Here is a 16,930-nt window from a genome sequence, read left to right as displayed (position 1 = left end):
AAAGTGGATATATATAATCATATATATATAAACCTATATATTTAATATGTCTATACAAAGTGTTTGTGATCTATGGAACCTGCAAATTATGTGTGTTTATCAAGATTTTGTTCTTCTTTCTACGGTAAATTGTCTATAATTAGTTAAAATAGCATTTATGACCCTCAAAGCATTCAGCTTGTGATGGTAATTAAGGCTGTCGATTGAGAAATTGTTCGAACCTCTCATATTGAGGTGCAATAGTATTGCTTTGCTCATATGGACGATCCTTAAAACATGTTTTGTTGAGTGCGATTTCGAATATCATAAAAGACTTTGGTTTCTCTCACTGGACACCAATTGATTTTCAAACGAAATGGTTAAAAACCTGATCCAATAAATGGTATCAAAGCCAGGGTTATGGGTTCGAGCCGCAAGAGCCTCACGTTGAGTGAGGGATTGTTGAGGTACAATAGCACCACTCTGCTCACGTTGACGGCTCTTAAAACATGCATTGCGGGGTGCAATTTCAAATGCCATAAAAAGCTTTGACTTCTCTTATTTGACACTAATTTATTTTCAAATAAAATAGTCAAAGGCCTGATCTAACACCTCCTTCTGTCCCCAACCAAGAGAAGCATGTAGCCTTGGTAAAATTTGAAAGTTGTAGACCTGTATTGCAAACAGATTGGGATATCTTGTGAATTCTTAGGAACTGTAAGACCTAAATTCTTTAGATTTAAGTTGTTCTTTTTAAATGAACGACCATTATTATGTCATCTCAATCAACCCTAACGAAAAATGTTAAATTTCGATCCCCTTTCCCTCTTCAATTCTTAGGCCAACAACTTTTTGGGTGGTCAGGCTTACCCAAATAGCTAATGGATGACCAATGATCACCTCCATAAGTTGTTTTAAGTTGTTTTTGGAGTGACCGACTACTTCTAAAACAATTTTTTAGGATGTTTTGGAGTGGTCAGCTAACCTCAAAACACTTTCGACGTTGTCCAACTACCCTCAAAAGAATTGTAGTGTTATGGAGTTGCCGACCATCCCATTTGGCCTTAACTTCTCTTGTATTTTTTTTTTTTCTCTCTCATTATTTTATACATTTAGACCACCGAATTTATTTTGAGTCTTTTATTAGGAATAACATGGGATCTCAACCATTACAAATTCTTTAGAGAAAAATTGAATTTAGTTCCTAGGTTTTCTTGTGATTTCAATTTAATGGCTAGGTTTTTAACTTCGAAAATTAGGTCTGTCCGATATTTTTTTTTCTTTCTAATTTCAAATAAATCTTTTCGTTCATCTAACATCCAAAATTAACAGTATATACCATGTTAAACCAATCAATTATTTCCACGTGACTTAGTTTGACATGTCATGTGCTAACTATATATATATATATATGGGAAAATGCAGTTTACTCCCTGAAGTTTCAGGGGTTTTTAAATTTTAACCCAAAGTTTAAAAATTGGCAGTTTAAACCCTCCGTTTAATTTTTCCGTCTAAATGGACGGAAATCTATGAAAATTTGTAACGGAATGTTTAAATTGTCAATTTTTGAAACTTCAGGGGGGTAGATTGCCAATTTTTAAACTTTAGGATTAAAATTGAAAAATTCCTGAAACTTCAGGGAGATAAACTGCATTTTCTCCATATATATATCACATGACACAATTACTTTTTAAATTACTTTATTTAGTAAGCTTCAGCTAATTAATAAAGATCAATATCTTTTCTAGTAATCTTCAGCACATTACAAATTATGCATATGGGCAAGAAAAGTTGAAGTAGAATTAGAAAACTGCACATGACCATGATGCAGTTAAGTAGGAGAGAGAGATCATGGTCAATCACATAAGGGCAACTTAGATCGGAGTCCTTGCGTCAAAGTCCGTAGGATAGGTTCTATGCACATTTCACTAAATGGAATAATTACTGACATAAAAATTATTTAATTAACTTATTAGAATATTAATTAAATAATTAAATTAATTATTTTATATTAATTTAAACTTATGAGATAAATAATAATTTAACAAAATCTAATAAAAAAACTTAACCTAAGTCTGGTTGATCAAAACCCGACATGACATCTGACTATGTTAGATTTGTAATTTGTAAAATTCAATGATTTTTCACGGCAAGATAAAAATGTGAATCTTGTAGTAATCCAACACGCAAAAGTATGCTATATATGTTAAGCAAACAAATTAATGTGGTAAGCATTATTGGTTTGGTTCTTCTTTTTCTAAGAAATGGTTGTTTTTTTTAAGGTTTTAGCAGCCACCTATAAAACCTATCTAACCTTATACTTTTGTTGGGAAAATCTTATCGAGCAATGAGAAAATTTTTTGGAGTTTGTAAACATTATAGTAAAGGGTGATCAGTTAGGAGCACCAAGACATAAAGCAAATGTATAACTACTTTTTATTTAATTTCTTTAGTCTAAAAGATTACTACTTTAATTAGATTATAATTAATTTTCTTCCCTTTTCCCCTTCTTATATATAAATAAAAGATTATTAGGTAGAGTTTTCCCATGTGATTACAAGATAGTAAAGGTTCAATGGATTTCAATTATTAAACAAAAATTAGGTGAGGTTTACGAGATGCACATCTTAGTGCTAAACTATTATATTATTAATTCCAACAGTCTTATAGCAGGTTAACAAGATATTGTTCATCTTTAAACAACAAGACTATCTTCTCTTTTTCTCTGTCTTCTGCTAACAATATATATATATATACACACACACACACAAAGGTTATAGAGAGACAAAATCTGTCTCGAATCCAAGGCTTTGTCTCTTAGTGATTCTAAGTTTATGCAGATGTCGCTTTGGTGTTTGGATCTAATTGAAGAAAAATATAAGTAAAAGGTTCTTTTTACTGTTGTTCTTATTAACCGAACTTCTTTTTCTTCTCTATTCAAATAAGAGAAATGAAAAAAAATAAAAAATTATTTTACATCCTATTTTTCATCAATCTCTGTATAGTGGAGGAGTAAATTCACCATCAGACTTGTAGAGCCGTACATAGGCCTCACAAATTTAATGGTAAATTTGCAAACGGAATGGTTGGAAGAATGATCAATTTGTAATATGTATATTCAAATAAACTCTACAATAGTTATTATTATTATTTATTTGTACCAATTAAATATTCTTTCAAATAAATGTTAGAAGAAAAGAAGAGGAAAATGAGAGAGAAAATCTTTTTATATAAAAATAATGTTAATAGAAGCAAAAGTGCTATCCTAGATTTAGGGTAGCACTTTTAGTTCCTTTTGTGTTCCATTGGTTTATAATAAGGAATGCTAAACCGGTATTTCTTTTATTTTTGTTTGGACACGTGACATGTTTTTGTTACGACATGTGTCAGCCCATTAGTTTGATTGACGGAATAGTGACGTTGGTACTAAACTGATATTTACCCATAAATCATATATTATTTGTGATACAAATTGAAACCCATGTGAAAAAAAAAAAAAAAAAAAGAAAGAAAGAAAGAAAGAAAACTTAGGTACTAAAAAAGGTTATTAACCCTTTATTTAATACAGAACCAAAATGAAACTTAACATTTATATAACATCTTTGCAATCCATTCACTCAATATAGAACTTAACTTTCCAAAGCCATATTGTGCATTGTTTCTATATGACCAAACGCCTGGTGAGCTTATTTGTAGTCCATCAATGATAAATCCTGAGGTTAGGTGATATAGGTATTGGGTAGAGTTCACCCTTAAAAATCGGATTATAAAGAGAGGATGTTCAAGAACGTATATACACATGGTTAAGATTAACCTTAACCCATATGAGACACTAGAATCATAACATACCACCATGCTCATCAACCAAAGTCCATGGTAGCCTACTCTATTTTATAGGTTACCCCCTCCGTGACTCGAACCCGTAACGTAGTATTTGACTCTGATACCAAATGATATAAACTTTGAGTAGAACTCATCATTAAAAATCGACTTGCAAGGAAAAAGTGTTAAAGAGATTATATACACACATGATAATATTGAACTTGATCGTAACATTAAATTTTTTTTTTTTTTTTTAAAAAAAAAGGATGCCTTTGAAGTAGAAGAGACGACAAATTATTGGGTAAAATTTTTCTCCGATTATGAAGAAGAAATCAGCAAACTTACTAACAACAACCTAATCATAACCACAACTCAGGAACAAAATAGTCCCAATCCGAAACAATCTTCGAATAATAATCCTAAAACTAAAAATCTTCCCATCCATAAACTTCTATTATAGTGCAAGAACAATAGAAGTCTTCGGTGAAATAACTTGAACAGCATCTTTGACTTCAAATTGGACTTCTCGGCCGGCTTCTCTTACTGCTTGGGCTTAGACTTCTAACCTCAAAATACTTTGGATTGGGCTTTCTTGTACGATGAGGCCTAACAATATCCTGCATAATGATTGGGACACCATATGATTTACCTTGGACTTTAATTTTTAATTTTTTGTTTTTGTTTTTTTTTTTTTGTTTTATTTACGTTGGACTTACTCAGGAAAGATATGAATTAGCATGTGGGATATAGAAATGATTGAAGTCATTTTATTTTTAACTATTTTTAGAGTGAATAGATGAATTCACCATTAAATTTGTGTAGAATATACTTGAGTTCACAAATCTAATGGTTGATCTTTGAATTTATAGAGTGAGATGAGAAAAATATTGATGTAAATCATTTATATATCTTTAAATAACCCTAAAGAGTAAGAAGCGGTGTTATTGTCTACATGCCTTAAAATGCATGCTTTAAGTAGAGATAATCAAACAATATGGAATGTCACGATGAACATTAATATTAGGTTTCACAATGGTAACAAACTAGACTAACTAGCTAGTAGTAGCAGCAAAAACATTATATATCCCGGTTGCTATATGGCCTTCAATTGAATTAGGATTCAATTGAATTGGATAATATCTTGTAAGTTATATTGGAGAGGTATTTTTGTCATCTCAAAAAGTAAAAAGATAATAATACCCTTCAAATATAACGAACGGGATATTAGAGATGATCATGTTCCCGCTAATTACCCACCCTAGCATGATGATTGCGTAACAACCACCATAATTGCTTGCACCCCTACTCCCGAAAGAAGATTAATGGGAATCTAGATCTAAGATTTTATAAAGATTTTTCTTCTAGCAACTATATGATATTGAGTTATTGACAAATCTTTTATTAATTCTCCAAAGAATTTTTCTTCTTGCCACTAAATGATTGATATGGATTGATCGGAATAGGATCTTCTTTTGAATGGACAAAAATACTCTAAAATAACTAACTAAATATTATCCAGTTCAAACGAAATTGAGAGAATCCTAATTCGAATTGATCTTGCATTAATTATTAATTTTCTCCAAAGATTTTCAGTATGATTCTTCAAGATTTTTCTTCAGAGCCGGTAGATGGTTGACTTCTACTCCCTTTTTATGACCCACTTGCAAGACTCTTGAAAATTTTCAATCATACTTTCCTTGGTCAAGAAACATGGGGGGGTTCAATGGAGCACTTATCACATGTGTATGCTTTTCATGCTCCACACATGCAGATGAGCATTATTTAAATATACACTCAAAAGTGGGAGTATATATAGCATTTTTAGAAGAAGGAAACGCTCGTATTTGTCACCACAACACCTGTATAAGGCCGTGCTCTTTTACTGGAAACCAATTAACCCAAAGTTCCCCTAATACTCTTGTCCTGTCCTCTATTTTCAGTAGTACAAAGCATGTGGTCTGTTTGGCTTTCTGTCATTAGCTTGCTTTTAGTGGCTGTCACTCATTGGCTTTATAGGTGGAGGAACCCTAAGTGTAATGGAACATTGCCTCCAGGCTTTATGGGCTTCCCACTCATTGGGCAGACCCTGGATTTCATGGTCTCAAACAGGTACTCATCAGACATGTCCCCTTTTATTATGGCTAGCCCACAATAATCCTCACCATCTGCTCAACTTTATTTTTGCCATTTTCGACTCTTTTAATTATATCTGTCGTTTCAGATATAGACCAATATTTCGGACAAGCTTGGCAGGACGACCAGTTGTGGTATCATCTGATTCAGATTTCAATCATTATGTTTTCCAACAAGAAGGAAAACTAGTGGAACAGTGGTATATGGACTCCTTTGCAAAGTTTCTAACCAAGACTCAAAAAGAATTAATAATAATGCTCATAAAAACAATCATAAATACCTCCGAAACTTAGTGTTGGGTCACTTTGGTCCGGAGGCTCTCAAGCACAATTACATGCTTCCTAAGTTAGAGGATGCCATTAATCAAAGGTTGCAGGATTGGGCTCAGCTCCAAAGTTTGGAAGTGAAGAAAAGTACAGCTGCGGTAAAAACATTCCCATATATATATTAATTTGAAATTCGTATGCTAAACAAAACCTTTTTTTTAAAAAAAAAAATCTTTATTTTTACCTATAATTTGTTGGCTATTTGCAGATGATCTTTGATTTTACAGCCATGCAGTTATTAAGTTATGATGGTGAGAAATCAGGGGAAAATATTGGTAAATCTTTCACTAACTTTTTGCGTGGACTTATGACATTCCCCATTAACATCCCTGGCACAACTTACCATACATGTCGACAGGTAAGTTATCAAAATCTAAAACATTTCTTAATTATCTCTTCTTTTAGATAATAATAATAATAAATAGAATTTTATTAATTGATTTAACATATATATTATTGATCATCAATTCGTTTTTGACGGAAAAACTCATTATTTATATGATGTTTGGGCTTCTCCTCTTTGAGATAATATCATCAACTCTTACGTTGGCCATTAAGTTAATTACCGACAGCCCTCAAGTGTTGCAAGAACTAACGAAGTAAAATAGTTTGTAGAAAATGAATTTTGCATTTTAGAGTGTTTACTATGACTTAAAATAGTGGTTAACAAAAAATATTTTTCTTTTGATTGAAAATTTTTCTTTAATTTTCAAAAAATGGTTTACTGTTTTTAAAACAATAAACTATTTTCCGACTTTGACCATCTCATTCTCAAATTGACGGACTCTACCAAAACACTTCTAGGACCTCGCCGAGACTTGACTGAGACTTGCCCATGACCCGCTTGGGACCCCGCTAGGACCTGCCCGGGATCTAATCAGACCTGAACAAGACCTACCTAGGACTCGCTTGGGACTTGACTTACCTAGGACCTTGCCCCGGACTTACCCGGGACCCACCTAGGACTTGACCAGAATCGGATCGGGACCCTGCCAAGACCCACCCAGGACTTGCCCGAGACCCGACTCAGACTTGCTTGAGACCCCGCTAGGACTTGGTTGGGACCTGCCCGGGACCCCGCCGAGACTTGGCCGAGACTCGCCTAAGACCTGCCCGAGACTCGTCGAAAAATACTTTCGGCGGAAAACATTTTCTTTGAAAATGATTTCTTAGAAAACATTTTTTGGTATTTGGTGTATACGCAAAATCATATTAAACACTAAATTACAAAAATGTCCCTATCAGGTCTTGGGCAGGTCCTGCCAGGGTCTCGAGCTGATCCCGACAGGGTCCTGTAGGGTCTAGGCGTGGGGGCGGGTCCCGGGTGAGTTGCAATGGGGTCCTTACGGGACTTGGTTCGGACACCTCTAAGACTTGGTCAGGACATTTTCATAATTTAGAGTTTAATATGATTTAATGAAAAAATATATATATTTAAAAAAAAAAATTTATTTTCCGTGTGTGCGGTAAACGCCGTAAAATGTTTTTGGCAGAAAACATTTTCAGAGAAAATGACTTTCCTGAAAATATTTTCCGACGGAAATTATTTTACGTCGAAATAAACGGAGCCTTAATTAGTGACGAAATTAAAACAACATTTTTGGTGTTTAATCAGTATTTATTTCTTAACAACGTTTATATAATTATAATTAATTAGGAGGAGCATGAAGCAAATGTTAATAGTAGAGATGAAGATCATGATAATTCTGGACTCACGTGGAAGGAATATAAATCCATGACCTTTACCCATCATGTGAGCGGATTAATTCTCCCACTTTCCTTTTTTTCTTTAGTTCTTGAAGGGCTTATTTGGCTTTATTTTTACAATAGAGACTAATAATGCAATAATTAAGCGGAATAATAATAATGATAGAGATTAAAGTGGTTTGATATATACTCTACATCTACACATGTTAAAGCCTTATAAGCTACGTATTTTATTGATTTATAATTTGAGTATACAAAGCTTTACATATGATTTGAAATATTTCAAATACAAACATATCCCTTAAATTATGATTAACAAATATTATTTACTGTCCAATGAATTGGAAAAATAGGTTGTCAATGAATCACTAAGACTTGCTTACTCCTGGGATTCTGAGAAGAACACTTCAAGACATTCAAGTAAATGGTAAGCTCTCTCTCCCCCACTTCACAAAACTACCTAATAGTCTCATAAGAGCTAAGTGAAAATAGATTTCCTTTGTTGATAACCACACCATCTCCCATGAGCCGTTACAACCAACTTGTGCCCACAGTAGGATTGTCAGTTCATGGGAGCAAATTGACAATACGTTGTAGATGATGAGAGAAAATGTGGGATATAAAATTTCAACATGGCATGTGGGACGCATATGACGGGTTGACCGTCTAAGTTAACGCCTTTAACTGATAGAATGGGGATTTTGGGCATAAAATGGTAGTTTGATAGGGTCGGGTAGTAAGATTGTCAGTTCATGGAACAAAGTGACAATGCGTTATAGTTGATAGGAGAAAAAGGTAATCACACCCCTTTCTTTTTCTTTTTTTTAACTGTTTGGCCCCTTAAAATTGAACTTCTAGCTCCGTCCCTCTTCTAAATCATTTCTATTAACTATTTCATTCAATTTCCTTCAATATTGACATCACTTAACATGGACCAATTTTAGTTGGCTTAATTAATTACCTTATATTTTTCGAATCTTTCCTCAATTATGATCTGAAGGGCATCTCGGCAAACGTCAAAGCAAAGAATTTCATACCATTTGGAGCAGGCACGACGTCGTGTTCTGGAGCAGATTTCAGTTGGGTTCTAATGGGTGTTTTTCTTCATGTTTTTGTCACCAAATACAGGTACCTACTTTTGAGTTTGAGTAATTTTATAAGAAAGGCTTTTGTCTCATTCTTTTGTCTCTAGAGTTGATATAACTTTTAAAATTATCATTTGATTTATAATTAATCATTATTGAATTCTGATATAATGATAATTTTAAAAGTAACGTTACCTCAAGAGATAACTCAATTATGTGCCCTCCCTGTATAAGTGGACCACAATCAAGGGAGGAGAGGTGATTCGGTCTCCTTCTTTAGGATTTGGAGATGGTTTTTACATCCATATTTCAAAAAAGCATCGATGTTCATAGCTTCTGGATAATCATCAAGATCACAGGGCAAGTCGTTCAAACAGACACATTATTTTCCTCCCAACCTATAATGAAAGCAATCACCGTGTTCCACAATTAATACTATACCTTACTTAATAAGGTTGACTATTTATTTTTGGGTTTGTTGTAAAGGAGTCCATCTATTTTCGTAATTTGATAACTTGTAACCATTTTCTTATTTAATCAGAAAAAAAATAAAATAAAAAGGTTGATTGTTGTCGCACTTTGTTGTTTGCAAATGTAGATGTCTTTATTCCCTAGGATTCCGGCCATTTGCTAACAGGTGCTTTATTTCTGGGCCTTCGATCTGGACGTTGTTTACATTATAAAAGCACCAACCCATCTAGGAATACATTCCATTCATAAAAGGAAAGCACAAGGAGTAGTACTATAACGAAGATCTTTGTTTTCTTCGTCTCATCTAAAAAATCAGAAATGATAAAGGCACAATTTTTTGGTACAATTTTAGTCAAATTTTTCTTTTATGTGGTCATTTTTTAAAAAACAAAATAAAAAATAAAAAATTCTTAAGCAATAACATCTTATGTGGTCATTTTTCCATTTGGTATTTTTAAAAAAAAAAAAAGAAAATGGCCTTTTTCTTCATAATAATGACCATTTTCTTAAAAAAATACCAAAAAAAAAAAAAAAAAAAGATCACATAGGATGTTATTGCTTGAGAATTTTTTTTTTTTTAAAAAAATAAATAAATAAAAATAAGAGAAAAGTTTGGCCAAAGTTGTGCCTTTATCATGCCTCCTCAAAAATTGATATGACTCTTAAAATTATTATTGAATTTGTAATAGATTAATATTAAATTTTATTCAAATAATAATTTTAAAAGTCACATCAATTTTAGAAGAACACAGAAAAGACATGAAGTAAGTTTGCCTACTCTGTTGGAGATGCTCTTGCCATTGTAGGACACAAACTTCATAAGTGCACTTACAACAAAGATAGCCAATAAGATCTTTATTCTCAAAATATTTATTCTTCATTTTTGAAGAGATTCTTATTCTTAAAAATAAAATAAAGGGGAAAATTCACTCTACCCCCCTAAAGTTTGAAGTGTTTTTCAATTTGAACCCCAATGTTTAAAAATTTTCAATGTACCCCCTATTGTTTTAAAAATTTGCAATAGGGACCATCTGTTACTAATTTCCGTTTAAGTGGACGAAAATTATCTCACGTGCGTCTCACATGGGAATAATATGCATTCTCTTTCAATTTTGCCCCTCAGTAAAGCTAGTGAAATGACCTAATTGCCCCTCATTAAAACCCAAGGCATTTTGCAATTTAAGTAATTTCACTAGCTTTACTGAGGGGCAAAATTGGAAGAGAATGCATATTGTTTACACATGAGACGCACGTGGGATAATTTCTATCCTCTTAGATGGAAATTAGTAACAGAAAGTTTCTATTGCAAATTTTTGAAACAATATAGGGTACATTGAAAATTTTTAAACATTGGGCTTCTAATTGAAAAACACCTCAAACTTCAGGGGGGTAAAATGAATTTTTTCCTAAAATAAATAAATAAACAGTTTTTGGCTCAAAACATTTTTACAACACAGAGAGCAAGAATCTAATGAAAATATATCAATTCTCATAGTTAACATACCATATTTTTAAGGGTTAAACACTTAATACCCCTGGGGTTTGGCAACTTTATTTTTTCCCTTTTGTGGTTTCATTTTTATCACAGAACTCTCCTGGAGTTTTAATAAAGAACCAAGTTAGTCCATATGTTAGTTAAAAAATGAAGTGGCCAGAAATTATAGCAAATTTAATTGATGTGAAAAAAAAAAGAAAAAAAAAAGAATATTTTGTATATATATATATATATATATAATTCGTCTTGAGCTGCAAGGCAGCAAACAATGACTCCAAGGTTAGCAGTTGAGTGACGAGTCAAAACATTGAAAATGTATCAATGCCTCTCAGGATTGGAGTTTGACTCCTTTGTAAGTCTTCATCCACAGCGTCTTCGAAACTTCCCGAACGTCCCCAGAATTGTCTCGGTCAGAGCTGAGTGCCGCTCTCTGTAATCTCATCAATTTCTTCGGTTCCATCTTGCTGGTCTGCGTCTGAGAATTCTCTGCTATTTCTCAGATAAACGTGTTTGCTTTTCGCGGAGAAACCGATGGATGTCTGAGGTTCTTCAACTTTAAACCTTTTCTTTTGCCTTTAGCTTGTTCACATCTATCTTATAGATATATCCCAGTCTTTGATATGGTTTGAGTAGTTCAGTGTTTATTTGTTCTGGGATTCGGCATATTATAAATAGTTATGGATCCTAAGTTTTCTGGGTTGCCTGATTCCATAAACAATGTCTTGGTAGCTGATGACCATGCCTTTTCACCCAATTCCAATCAATACCCAGATCTTTTAAACGAGTACACATTCAATTGGCCCTCCCCTGATTTTAGCTTCCTTGAAACTTCTTTGCTTTCACCTGACCTGGGTCACACTGATTTCGCGCCGCCGATAACTGTGGACCCCGCAGCACAGCCATATGCTCCGTCCGCTGGCGATAGCATGAGCACACCGTATGTGGGTAAGATTCCGGGGGTAGACTCGACCTCGGACGACACTGAGTTCTCGGAAACGGTTCTCAAGTACATAGGCGAGATACTTACGGAAGATAACATAGAGGACAAGCCCTGCCTGTTTTACGACCCTTTGGGTCTAAAAGTCACCGAGAATTCCTTCTATGATGCTCTCGGTCAGAAATACCCTCCTTCCCCCAATATACACCAGGAAGAACCAACTTATATCAATCTCAACTTGGGAAGGCCGGATGATGTTTTTTCTGCAGGCACTGGTGGTGATTATGGTACTAATAGTGGTTCTAGCACTAGCAATAGTACTGATCCACAGTGGGTCAGTGATGTTGGGGAGTACAAGTCGTCTTTTTCGCAAGTTGTTGTTCCTGGTGACTATGTTTTCCAGTCCAATTTGCAGCCCACTAGTGGATCACAGTTTTTAGCCAATCAGTCGAACAGCGTGACTAATATCGATGATGGCATGGAGCTTTTGGCTCATAACATTTTTACTGATAGTGAATCTGTGTTGCAATTTAGGAGAGGGTTAGAAGAAGCTAGTAAGTTCCTTCCTAGGGGTAATCAGTTGGTGGTTGATTCGGGGACTAGCATGGTATCACCAGAGTTGAAGGGAGAGGTTCAAAAGGTGGAACTCAAGGGAGAGAAGGGTGAGAGAGAGAATTTACCAGATGGGTTGAGGGGAAGGAAGAATCATGAGAGAGAAGATGTAGATGTAGAAGAGGGGAGGAGGAATTAGCAGTCTGTGGTTTATGTGGAAGACAGTGAATTAACAGAAATGTTTGATAAGGTGTTGCTTTCCACTAAAGCACTTTCTCTACTATATGGTAACAATGACAATGAATCCGTGCATAATGAAGCAAGCAAGGCCTCACAGCCAAATGCACAGCCGCAAAGAGTTAGTGGTGGGAAGAGCCGTGCTAAGAAACAGGGCAAAAAGAGGGAAACGGTAGATTTGAGGACTCTTTTGGTTCAATGTGCACAAGTGATGTGGTATTTTTGTGTCAAAAAAATATCAATAATAAAAATTACCACTCGCAATAGTACGAATCCTGTAGGATAGGGCTATATTGAGGGTGTCGAACCTCAAGGACTGCAAGGGTTTAATTATCAAAATTAAAAGATCAAAGTTAACTTAATTAAAAGGGGTTTTGATTTGATTTGCTTAAAAACTAAAGTGCATGAAAATAAAAGAGATTTAAAATAAGAGAGAGAGAGTAGGGTATTAACTTCACCTCTATCCGCACAACAATGGTTAATCATAATTAATCCCATAAATTCATTCTATGCATGTTATAAATAAACAAGAAACTACCTTATTAAAGAATAAGCATAATCTATCTTTGGTTGGCACGGATCGTCCACCTAACCACTAAGACGCGGTACGACCCGTCTTCCCTAGGTATAAATTATCAAATTCTATAACAGGATACATACAATCAATGAATAAGTGTAACTCATCTTCGGTTGGCACGGACTGTCTACCTAAATTACACTAAACTAGGGTGTAGTACAATCCGTCTTCCCTAGGCATGGCCTATCAAATCCTATTGATCATATGTCAATTAAACTCATTGTATAACCATCATCCTCATAATCACAGAAAACAAGAATGATTTGAGATCAATAAAAGTAAAATACTTTCTAAGACAAGAGAAGAATTTCACAAATATTGATTTTGGAATTTAAGAGCAATTGCATTTAATAATTAAGAACATAAATCAATTGTAGCAATCCTCATAATTATACAATCAATATGCATAAATTGAAAATCTAGAAATTAAATACAATCAAACCATTGTGCTTGGAAAGGGCTACATCAATACCCCACGAATGGGTTTAGCCGCTCATGATCTCCTAAGCTCCAAAGACAATTTACTGAATTTTGCTCTAAGAGGCGGTGTGTTTTTTCTCAATGCTTAGAGGCCTATTTATAGGGCTTAGGAGAGTCCTAAAAGCCCTAGGAATCCTATAAATTTCGGAGATTTAAGTCCAAGTCCAATTATGATAAAGAAAACCTAAGTCCAAATCGGAATAGGATTCGCCCAGAATTGCGTTCCTATCTTGCGGGGCAATTTTGGCAATGCGGCGCTCCGAATTAAGAAAATGCTATTTCACAATGATTTGTAGAAATTTGAGTTAGCTTTCCAGTGCCGCTTGAATCACCTCAATCGGATATTTGAGCTGAAAGTTATGGCCAAAATACCGAGACGTATGCAGAATCCAAAATTGAATCCAATCCGATTTTAACTCCAATTTGAGAAATTCCGAATTAATCCTTTTCTTTATTTGATTTAAACTTAACCATGATTTGTTAAGTTTAACCATATCTTCTAGGTCTTCTCAAAGTGTTCTTTTAAGCCCAAAATCAATGGAATTAATTGCATCTTGATTTATATCCTGAAAACACAAAAACAAAACAAAATCAAACAAATAACAATGCTAAGGAATTAACATATGTAAATTAAGGGGTTTGAATGTGCAACATTCGACGCTTATCAACAAGCTGTCTCAGCAGGTGACATTAGAACTGCAAATGAGTTACTGAAGCAGATTAGGCAGCACTCTTCCCCTTATGGTGATGGGTCTCATAGGTTGGCCCATTTCTTTGCTAATGGCCTTGAGGCACGCTTGGCTGGCAATGGCACTGGAACTCAAATTTTTTATAGTTCCTTAATTTCCAAAAGGATTTTAGTTTTTGAAATATTGAAAGCTTACAAAGTTAATCTTTCAGTCTCCCCTTTCATGAGGGCCTCGCTATTCTTTGCAACAAAAATGATTCGTAAAGTAGCAGAGAAAGCTACAAGTCTTCATATTATAGACTTCGGTATCGAATATGGTTTCCATTGGCCACTTCTAATCCATAAGCTCTCAAAAAAAGCTGGAGAACCTCCCAAGTTACGTATTACAGGGATAGAACTTCCCCAACCCGGATTCCGTCCCACAGAGAGTATTGAGGAGACCAGTCGTCGCCTGGCTAATTATTGTGAGCGGTTTAATGTTCCATTTGAGTACCATGCTCTAGCATCACAGAACTGGGAGACTATCCAAATTGAGGAGCTCAAGATTGATAGAAATGAGATGATTGTTGTGAACTGTATGTACCGGTTTAAGAATCTACTTGATGAGACAGTTGAAGAGACTAATCCACACAATGCGGTTTTGAATTTAATCAGGAGGATAAATCCTGATATTTTTGTCCATTCTATTGTTAATGGAGCCTACAATGCCCCCTTCTTCGTCACACGGTTCCGAGAAGCACTCTACCACTTCTCGGCATTGTATGACATATTTGATGTTACTTTACCCCATGAGAACCAACAAAGGTTGATGTTTGAGAGAGAGTTCCTTGGGAGGGAGGCTATGAATGTTGTAGCATGTGAGGGCTTAGAGAGGGTTGAGAGGCCCGAGACTTACAAGCAGTGGGAGGTCCGGACTATAAGGGCTGGTTTCCGGCAGCTCCCATTGGACCAAGAGGTGATTTCCTTGTTCAGGTCTAAGTTGAAGAAATGGTACCACAAGGATTTTGTGCTTGATGAAGACAACCACTGGATGCTTCAGGGATGGAAGGGCCGTATTGTCTATGCTTGCTCTTGTTGGGTGCCGAATTAGGATACTTTAACCAGATGTTTGTGGTAACTCATAAGTGTGGGCAGGGCTGGCAAGGATACCTGAGGTACTGTTCAAACTTTTATTCTTGTTCAAATTTGAATGTTTTTCTCTCTTTTGTTGGTCCAGGTATATTATAAACGTATCTATGTATGCTTATCTTCTTGAACTTTCTACAGGTTTTTATAAATGGTGGTAGAACTATGGATAGGATAAAATACTTGGAACAAACTGCAAACCCTTTTGAAGATCCTGGTAATTACCCTAATACTGTCTACTGACTGGTTTGTTGGGACTTTTGTAACAAAGATTAATTTCCACATTACTAGATGCAATAGGAGGGATTTGCCCTTCTTCTTTGTATATTCTTCCCCGAGCTTGAAGTTTTGTGTTTGTTTTATATGATGTACTAAAAGTAAGTAAAGGATCATAATTTCATGATATTGCGGTTCTCTTCTGGTTTGTTGGCCATTTCATTGTGTCATTTTTGTGAGCATTGTATCTTTGTTTTCATTTTATGAACTGGATGTTCGTGATGCAATTTCAGATATATTAAATGATAGCACTATAACAGATTCTTCGTGATCTTAAAAATATATGCTTGGCTAGCGCCTGTGATGCAGGGCAGCAACAACTACTTGGTATTCAGAATCCTATTTCTTTGTGGGCTACACCAGCTTGTTTATTGTTGTTGGATGTATGCTGTTGCGGTGCTTGTTCTGCAGGCGCCATTCTAAAATTCTGGCTGCTATAACATTTTTCCCTCTCCAACGTAAGTTTTGAATCTTCTTTTTTGTTGTTTAATGTTTGGACTAAATGTTGGTGTATGGTTTTGGATTATGGGGGGCGATTACTGAGGGGAATGATTGTGGGAGATCGAAGTTGATTTTGGTTGTGGGTTTTATCCTGATAGGTTTGTCGAAATTTTGTGGTAGTTTTGTTTCTTGGAAGAATTTGGGTCTTTTGAATGAAGGATTGTCTAAAATTGGCGGAGGATGATTTGATGTGGCTTTTAAAATTACCGTTGAATTTGAAATGTGAATTTAAAAGCTGAATCACATTTGAGAGGATCCTAGTAAGACTCTAGGAGGACTAATAACATTACTCTGTTTGGTGATTGCAGTAGGCCAAAGAAAATAGAGAGTAGATCTAGAAGTTAAATGGGATAATTCATATTTTGGATTTTCTGATATACTGTTTGTTTTCGGCGCCCTAGTTTTCGCTATATATTTTTCTATATTTAGTTCTATAGTTGAGCGATTCTTCAAGGGTGTGAGTGAGAAGGAAACATGATACGTAAAGTTAAATGAGAATTCAATGATTTGAGGCAAATCTGGAGAAAATTCAACTATAA

General features: G+C 34.9%; 1 protein-coding gene and 1 pseudogene across 2 annotated transcripts; both read left to right on the top strand.

Annotated features, from left to right (window-relative positions):
- Positions 1-5,752: 5,752 nt before the first annotated feature.
- LOC132163061 (cytochrome P450 87A3-like) lies at positions 5,753-9,058 on the top strand. The gene is made up of 7 exons (XM_088518817.1): positions 5,753-5,910; positions 6,023-6,133; positions 6,304-6,358; positions 6,469-6,618; positions 7,918-8,013; positions 8,321-8,394; positions 8,968-9,058. Exons 1-7 carry the CDS (start codon positions 5,753-5,755, stop codon positions 9,056-9,058), a joined length of 735 nt encoding a protein of 244 aa, XP_088374943.1.
- Positions 9,059-11,303: 2,245 nt separating this feature from the next.
- On the top strand, positions 11,304-16,017 carry LOC132163461 (scarecrow-like protein 34; annotated as a pseudogene). Its single transcript, XR_015913003.1, has 4 exons — positions 11,304-12,952; position 13,043; positions 14,474-15,643; positions 15,756-16,017. The product of XR_015913003.1 is annotated as a scarecrow-like protein 34 (transcript).
- Positions 16,018-16,930: the final 913 nt, after the last annotated feature.

This window comes from Corylus avellana, chromosome 8, assembly GCF_965113065.1.
Source record: "Corylus avellana chromosome 8, dhCorAvel1.hap1.2, whole genome shotgun sequence".
NCBI classification, from domain to species: Eukaryota; Viridiplantae; Streptophyta; class Magnoliopsida; order Fagales; family Betulaceae; genus Corylus; species Corylus avellana.
The sequence above is the reverse complement of the archived record's forward strand: the minus strand, read 5'-3'. Positions and strand labels throughout refer to the sequence as shown.